This window comes from Octopus bimaculoides, chromosome 4, assembly GCF_001194135.2.
Source record: "Octopus bimaculoides isolate UCB-OBI-ISO-001 chromosome 4, ASM119413v2, whole genome shotgun sequence".
In the NCBI taxonomy this organism is placed as follows: Eukaryota; Metazoa; Mollusca; class Cephalopoda; order Octopoda; family Octopodidae; genus Octopus; species Octopus bimaculoides.
Window position 1 is genome coordinate 84,407,571 of NC_068984.1, and position 8,472 is coordinate 84,416,042.

The 8,472-nt window shown below is 34.6% G+C and overlaps 2 protein-coding genes across 4 annotated transcripts in view; one reads left to right on the forward strand and one right to left on the reverse strand.

The window, feature by feature from the left end:
• The window catches only part of LOC106870736 (leucine-rich repeat-containing protein 42), a 12,616-nt gene extending 8,091 nt beyond the window's left edge, over positions 1-4,525 (reverse strand). Inside the window, exon 1 of one of the 3 annotated variants that reach the window (XM_014916921.2) lies at positions 4,414-4,525. The gene's annotated coding sequence lies outside the window, so the exon portion shown is untranslated. Of the gene's footprint in view, positions 1-3,363; positions 3,953-4,047; positions 4,146-4,413 lie in introns of those variants that run through there. The other 2 variants (XM_052967181.1, XM_052967180.1) reach the window with 2 other exon arrangements.
• Positions 4,526-4,706: 181 nt separating this feature from the next.
• Positions 4,707-8,472, forward strand: part of LOC106870737 (intraflagellar transport protein 25 homolog) — a 13,227-nt gene continuing 9,461 nt past the window's right edge. Inside the window, exon 1 of the mRNA XM_014916923.2 lies at positions 4,707-4,881. Coding sequence (XP_014772409.1) covers positions 4,790-4,881 — 92 coding nt within the window. The 5' untranslated portion in view covers positions 4,707-4,789. The remainder of the gene's footprint in view (positions 4,882-8,472) is intronic.

Here is an 8,472-nt window from a genome sequence, read left to right on the forward strand (position 1 = left end):
TTTTTTAGCTGCAATAGTTGACTTGTAAAAGTTCAAGAGAAACATTAATGGCATCAATTACACTAGTCTTAGAGGGCCAGCAAAGCCTCTTCTACCAGATCCAGAAGATTAGAAAAAAAATAAAGTGAAAATAAAGGTATCAGAGGGGCGATGCATACCCGGCACGCAGATAAATCTTTTCACAAATTATAGTGTGGCTTACAATGCGTTGCTTACTCATGCTTTTTAATTGAACTGAATTAACCTTTGTAAGTGTTTGACTAAACTTGGTTAAGAAATTTGTACGATTTAAAAAAATTTTTTTTTTTTGTTAAGTATCACTCCGGTGAAATTAAGAAATCAACTTGTAAATAAGCAAAACACTCAAATCCATCGCTGCACAGACACACACACAGTTACATATCTATGAATGTATTTATGTATGCTTGAAGACAATCAAACCAAATTTTCATCATTTTGAACCACTCACCCACTGAGTATTTTTGCCAAATTTGGTAAAAATCTGTTCAGCCATTTTCCAGTAATTTTGCAACCACACAGACAAAGTGATTACAATACCCTGCTTTCGCTTATGCACCCAGGGTAATTAAGTATGGTAAGCATGGACATAATACAATACTGATGACAAGATATAAAATACTGATTTTTGACAACCAACAATCAACCACAAGGAAACAATTTTGAAACTCACATTCTCTAGTCTTGAACAACACAGTTAAAACCATCAAAACTGAAAAAAAAAAAAAAAAGCCAAGCCCCACATAGTCTATCTTTCCTGGCAACACCCACAAACATAATAACCAAAACAACATTCTAAAGATGACCTTTTCTTGAAGTTAAAAAAATACTTCAATTCCGAAACACAGTGGCTATTGCTGCCCCACCCCATTCCACATCCCCAAATACTACCCAACTGATTGGCGAAGATTCACTGACCAGTATGCTACAACCTGTGGCAAGATGGCAGAATTGTTAGCATATTGGGCAAAATGCTTAGTGGCATTTCATCCGTCTTTATGTTTTGAGTTCAAATTCCACTGAGGTCAACTTTGCCTTTCATCCTTTAGGGATGTAATCAACTTTCCCTCTCCCCCGAAATTGCTGACCTTGCACCAAAATGCGAAACCAATATTAAAATTAATATCTTTCATTACACCTGTAATTTGACTGAAAATTCTTTGGGATTCACATTTCATCAGCCTGCACTTAACTATCTATTTTAAAGGTTATGGTGTTTAGCTCCAGGTCCCTTGACTAAGCAGCTCTATAATCAAAAGCTGTGCAGCCATGTCCATCTTGATTTTTGTATAACAGGGATTACCACACTGTCTACTTTATTCTTTGCTTTTTAAGACAGTAGGATGTGGGTTGAGGGAGATTTGGCTGTTATTTCTAGCAACCATTTAGAGGCATCCTTGTTGGCTTATCTAAATTTCATCTTGTATCTTTTACTTGTCTCAGTCATTTGACTGTGACCAAGCAGGAGTAGTAGTGCATTGGAGAATTTTTAGTAGAATGAATCAACTCCAGTACTTCTTTTTTTCATTTTTAAGCCTGGTGTTTATTTCATCGGTCTCTTTTGCTGAATCTATTACCTTCAAATACATCTCTATATTATGTTCATGAAAAATTTCATGAAAAAATATGCACTACTGAGTTATAAGAAAACGTCAGGTTGGGCACTAAACTGTAGATAATTGTTAAAAGTTCCTCACATTACTCTAATTTGATTCAGCATCTAACAATATCTCAGTAACTCTTTTTGTAATATGCCTCTGAGGTATTTGGTGACTTGCTGTACTCAACAAGACCCATATTCCACAGCAGAAGTGTTAAGGCCACTCCCCCTGGTGAAGAGGACTGGTCTGCAAGAGTTCTGTGCCAGTGCCACGTAAAAAGCACTCAACACATTCAGTAAAATGGTTGGCATTAGGAAGGACATCCAGCTGTAGAAACCATGCCAAATCCGACTGGAGTCTTGTGCAGCTCTGGTCAAACCATCCAACCCATACAAGCATGGAAAACAGATGCATGGTGATGATCACACTTAAGTAGAATTAGCACAATTTCTTATACAACCTTTGAATTTTAGGGATCAAACTGAGATGGTCTTTAAATTATAGTTATCATATAAGTGCTTGCATGAAGAATTTTTATAGCTGAATTTTTCTTATGTGCATCCATCTCTTTCCTGTAATAGGATTTAGAATTTCAAACAGAGAGTTTGAGCATGTTAGTCATTATTTATAAGAAATAAAATAGGGAAACCATTAACTTTATTTTCTATTAAAGAACCCAGTGACAAACAAAAAGTCTTTAGTGATTTGAGAGTATTATTACAATGTAAGTACATCATACACCCACAAGTAAAGACATTAATATTTCTTAATCTTTTCTTCTTAGAATTTAAATTTCAATAACCTGAATATTTTGTAACATTTCAGTATTAAACACAATTTTGCTAATGAGACAACAAATGGAACACTGGGATATGCCCTTCAAACAGAGACTGTCCAGGTCAAACTAGGTCACATGGTAAGCCTACAAATTCACCAACTACGCAGAAGACTGTTCTTGTTGCACAGATGATTTATTTCTCCAAATATAGTGCACATAAATTGCAAATATGGAAACTTTCCCCCTTAATTGCACTTACAGAAACAAATTTGTCCATGCCAATTACAACTTGACAATGTGGAACTTGTGTGTTAAAAACATTACAGCAAGTTTATTGACTGAACTAACAATCCTGCTTATTGAGAAGCTGAACACGCTTAAAACTCATAACAAAACGCTTACATACATGTCCATGTGTTGCATGACTAGGGGGAAAAATGACAAAAAAGAAAGATTACTAAATTCGTATCTAGATTGTAGGAAACAGAAACAAAATGTATGAAAATTGTTAAATTTCTCTCCAAAAGACTACGAGCGTAAATTCGCAACACTGCAAAATTTACGAGTTGCATTAAAAGGTTGATACAATCGTAACTATAGTTGAATCATAAAATGACCTGTTACTAGTTTATGTTAATTGTCTTCTAGACCATGGTTTGCTACTAAGTTGGTTGAAAATAACAATTATGCTGCAGGAGTTAATGACCAGGTAGTGTATGAAAGAGCACTTCCTAAACAACCACTCTTTTTTCTAATTAGATAACAAGCAAACCTAGACCACGTAAGCTTTTATTAAAAATCTCCCACATACACGCAATCAAGTCAATGTGTGCGTGAACAGAACGATCTACTACATTTTCCAATGTATTTTGACAACTTTTCCAAAACATTTATTTTTGCCATTTCATACCTCAGTTGTCATTCTTATGTGGCATCAAGTCAACCGTAAAAAAAAAAAAAACAGACCTATGATGAAAGGCATTCCAGTCGGGACCACCACATAGTATTACCGAGTTCAATGAATCCTTCTTTCTCTAAGTTAAGAGCTATAACATGAAAGTTCGGATATTATTTCTAGCAGGTCGAACGACGATATATTGGCTCCCTCAATTAGTTAGCATCCTTCGTTGACATTTGAATACTAGAGATAATAATTTTCTTTTATGCCGACCGTGGAATTGTTTTTCAAACATACATAAGTACAGAGTGGCGAGTATAAACACTCAAAGATGTTAGAATTGTTAAATTTCACAGCTGTATTTTTAATAAAAGGTAGAGATTGTTGTTTAACCCGGGGTCATTACTGGTTGAACAAACGTCTAAGAATGGTCATTCTAGCCATGACCGTTGCTTTTTTTTCCTGTTTTGGAATAGTATACCCAAGACATTATCCAACGCGTCCTTTGAGAAGACCGTTGAGGTTTGAAGCAAATTTGGTTGCTATTTCTGACAAGTCCATCAATCACGTAGAGGTTCCGTAATGGTGATGGTTCGTTCATATAAAGAGCATATACTTATTAGAAAAGAATTCGGACAAAAAAAATTCGAAGATATTGACTATTATGCAAGCTGTAAATAATGAGATTAAGCGCTGACTGAAGTTACTAAACGATTGATATATTAAATATTGTAACATTAAACAGTAGATACCTAGCAAATTTACTGATGTTGAGCCTCAGTAAAGAGTAATACAAATAATTCAAATAGTGAAAAACAAGTTTATGCAGATAGAAAACTTCGTCGGCGGGAAATGAAATGTCAATTGGAATAGTAATAAAATAATAAACTTGCATAAATGAGATGAGGTAAAAAAAGGATGAAAGGGTAATATGCGTAAGTTTGGAGGGAGGCGACAATGGTCAGAAAGGAGAAAATAAAAGGAAGCGCTCTCCAACGAAGAATTCATGCTCGAAACATGAGATTTATCTTCTTTCTCAGAATAAAACTTAGTCCATTGTATGGACGAATTATTATCACTGTTAACTCGACTGACATTAATAGAATTATTCAACTCACCTGCTCTGTATTGCAGATTCCCGCGGTTTTAGGCAGAGTTAAAATCGGAAATGTGTAAAGGAACGATCAAACCGCTCAGGTTTTATATATTTTATTTGGTTTCAACTAAAATGTAAATAATATTTTTTTTTCTATCTCGTAACAATAAATTAATTGCTTTAAAAAATTTATTATTACATTGAATTGTTTTATAAAATCAAATCATTTCTGAAAAGTAAATTATTTTTATTTTATTTCACTTTGGCTTGTTGACAAGACGTGGACATCGTTTTTCGTTTTCACGGTAAACATTTTATTCTAATGTTTTTTAGTTAACTATAAATCTGAAACTTGGCAGTTGTTACTTGTACAACGAAACTACAATTGATACAAGAGAATGTTAGATTTAGCACTTTCAGAAAATGGCACTAAAATTGGTCTGGCCACTTCCAGCGATGAAGAATATCCGCCAGAAAATATAATCGATGGGTAAGGGATTCTATTCCAACTCACATTTATCTAACACCTGCCTGCATTTTTGTTTATTTGTTGCCATAGTTTCAGAAACAATAATTTACTGTATTTACTAATTCTGTGGTCGCTTGTCTTTTGAGAAATAAAAACTAAAATGCCTTAAATCTCATCCTAACATTAAAAAAAAAAATGAAGATCACATTAAATGGATATTCCAGAGTTTAAGTTCCGAAACAGAAAATTTTCAAAATAGAAAATAAGTTGGTTGATCCATTTGCGCATGCAAAAATATGCATTATTTTACAAGTTACTGGGAAACGATCAAGTTAATGAAATTTCATAATTCTTTTTAAGTTTTCAACTTCAAACGGACGTTTTAGCTAGTACGCTGTCTTCTTTCCTTTTCTTAATACCTGTCTTTTTTATAGAAGCGTTCTAACCAAGACCATCCCGTTTCTTTTCTTTTTTTCTTAATCACATTTTAGTGACTTCCTTCCACCTAGGACTTTGTTTTCTTGTAACTTTTTTAATAAGGCATATTTTGTACAAAAAAATCAACCAACTTAATTTCTATTTTGAAAATTATGTTTTGAAGTTTTTGAACTCCGAGATATCCCATTAAATAATGTCGACCTACACGATTGTGGCTGGAATGTCTTTAATCGTTGGTCTGCTTGTTTAAGGTTAACCTGTGGTTAAACATGTATTTTGGGTGAAGGAGTTGATGTAAAATATCGAGTTCATTGCTCTTTTGTTCTGAGGATGTTTCTCTGCTATTCTAGATCCACTTGTATTTGTTCATTATTTCGAACCCATTGAAGCGCAAGAGATGTCAAAATCGGTAGAATGGCAAACAATATTCCTTGTTGTGCTTTGAAAATGTATGACCGTGTGCCTACGCTCAAAATCATTACGAAATCAGTTCGCAGTTCTTCAACATCAACTTTGCCTTTTCTTCTGCTGAGGGAATAAACACTAACAAAATACAGTTTCAAGTCAGTTGAAGAAATCTAACGTCCACTGGCATAATTAAAATTGGTCATCGCAACATCTCATTAACCCTCTTCTAATTCTATCTTTTCAAAAGCCAAAAAACTTCTACTCAATTTCAGTTTATTCAACATGAAAGCACTAAATAGAGTACTTTTCTATTGTGACTACTTCTTCCAGAATTTATTCCTTCAAGATTATCAGTAGCATTTATAATAAAATGGGGCGTCTGCACTTGGTTTTGAACCCATGAATTATGGAGTTGATAGTTTGATATTGTATCCACTCAATTATATAACTGTCTCCTAATTTTTTTAATTTCCAGTTTTGATTTTGAAAACAAAAATTTGTTACTTTGGCTATTGATGAGAAACCATCCACATGATGAGAGATGATGAGTGGTATACCATAGAGGTCAGAGGCTGGACCGTTGCTATTTGTTATGTACAAATATGCATTAATGAGAAGATCAAAGTCATCAATAACAATAAGCTACTCTTCTGTGGAATAAACAAAAAGATTCAAGAAAATGTGTGAAAGTAGTGACTTGGAAAATGTTTAAAAAAGTGGCTGTTGAAATCTCATCCCAAGAAAAGCAGATCTATAATAGAAAGAATGACATGAAGAAAATATGAAACATAAGAGAGCTGACTGGATACTTTGTAAAGGATAGATTTCAAATTCTGCTGTAGTTCAATTATTATTCATTCCACCAAGAACAATAAAATAAATCTAAGTTATACACTGAGAATCAGTAAAATAATATAAGTAATATACTAGCACCATTGTATTTCTATGAAGAAGATTACATTAAAAGTGTACTGCATTACTAACAAAGAGTTTTTAAGAGCCAGTGCATAGCTCTGATTTCATGGTATTAAATGGATGAAATATCTCATAGTGGGTAGGAATCTAGCCTTTCACAACTGACAGAAGAGATCTATGTGGTCACTCAATCTGCTAAAAATAGCAGCCGAATCTCCTTCACATCATACCTACCATCATAGGAAACGACTATTAGATTATGTAGTTTTGGTCCCCTGCACATCAAAAAAGGTGAGATTGCTTTGGCAGGTATTCCTTTGATCACAGTCTGCAGAGTTGGAACTAAGCTGAGGCTAAAATGTAACTTAGATGAACTAAGGCATTGTAGGATAAATTTTTCTCCTAGAAACACAATGAAGTGATTGCAATTGATTTGAATTCATAACTTATGAGCAAATAGTTCTGTACTTTATCCATATGAGCATCCCACCACTACACTCCTCTAAGCCTCTATGGAATCACTTGACCTGCTAGAAGAAGCAGCCATATCTCTCACAAACCACATCTTATACCCCCAGGAAAAAGAGACTCATTGGGTAATGTAGTCCTAGCTGTATTCTTGAAAAGGAAAGTAAGATAGGATGGGCACGGCTAGAACACCTTTGATCATAGTGTACTGAATCTAAGGTGACTTGGAGTTCAATAATAACTAATACACGTCAAGCCATAAAATAACTCCCGTATCACATGATATGCTAGAAATGACAGTGTACTCTCCCTCAAATCATACCCTATGATCTTAAAAAAGGAAGGACACATTGGGTAATATTGTCCTAGATAAATAAAACTGGATGGACATGGCTGGAATGCCTTTGTTCATAAGTTTGCTCAATTGGGGCTGATCTGGAATTAAACAACAAATCCATGACCACACTTCCTTTTTAAGATAGTAGTAGCAGAGTGTGATTTGAGAAAATTTGGCTGTTATTTCCAACAGACTAAAAGATCGGATAGGGCTTCCTTCATTGGCTTATTGGGTAACCCCGAGTCAATGGGATAAACCTATGATCAGACGTGTCTCTGCTGTGACCATTCTCATCTTTTATTCTGGAATTTATTAAACGTCTGTTTCCTTTTTTTGAAAATGGTAGATTATGATTTGAGGGAGAATTGGCTGCCATTTTTTGCAGATCAAGTGACAGTATATAATTTTCGTCGTTGATTTGTTACTACTTGGAATTAAGAAATGGCCAGTGAACGTGAAAAGTTTGAAGTTGGGAAAAAAAAAAGCTGCTTGCAAGGGAGGCCACTCTTGTAGAAAGGAATGCCAAAACCCGGCGCGATCATCGTAGCCTCTCATCTTTCAGGAACTAATAAAATTAAGTAGCAATCAAGTACTAGGGTTGATGGTATCGACTATTCCACTCATTTTAAAATTGCTTTTGTACCTAAATCAGAAACCGTTATTAATTTTCCGCGTGTGAGTGGTGAATGGCAGAATCGTTAGTGTCGGGGAAAATGTTCTTTACATTCTGCGTTCAAATCCCCGCCGATATCAACTTTGTCGGTCAATATAAAGATCTTCACCCGGAACAAAAAAATAATAAACCAGCCTGATGGGTGTCAACAAGTATGTAGTAAAACGAATAAGAAAAAAAATGCGCGCTGACAACACTGGGGGAGGGGACTTTCGGAAAATTCACAAGATCCGATTTTTCCGTCATAACTTCCGGTAAAATGGACATATATTGATTTTTTTTTTTACGGAATCCCACGTTTTTGGTTATGGAGGATCCGATTCTGAAAAAAATTTGTTTGTAAAATTTCAATTTTTTAACCAAAAAAAAGAAT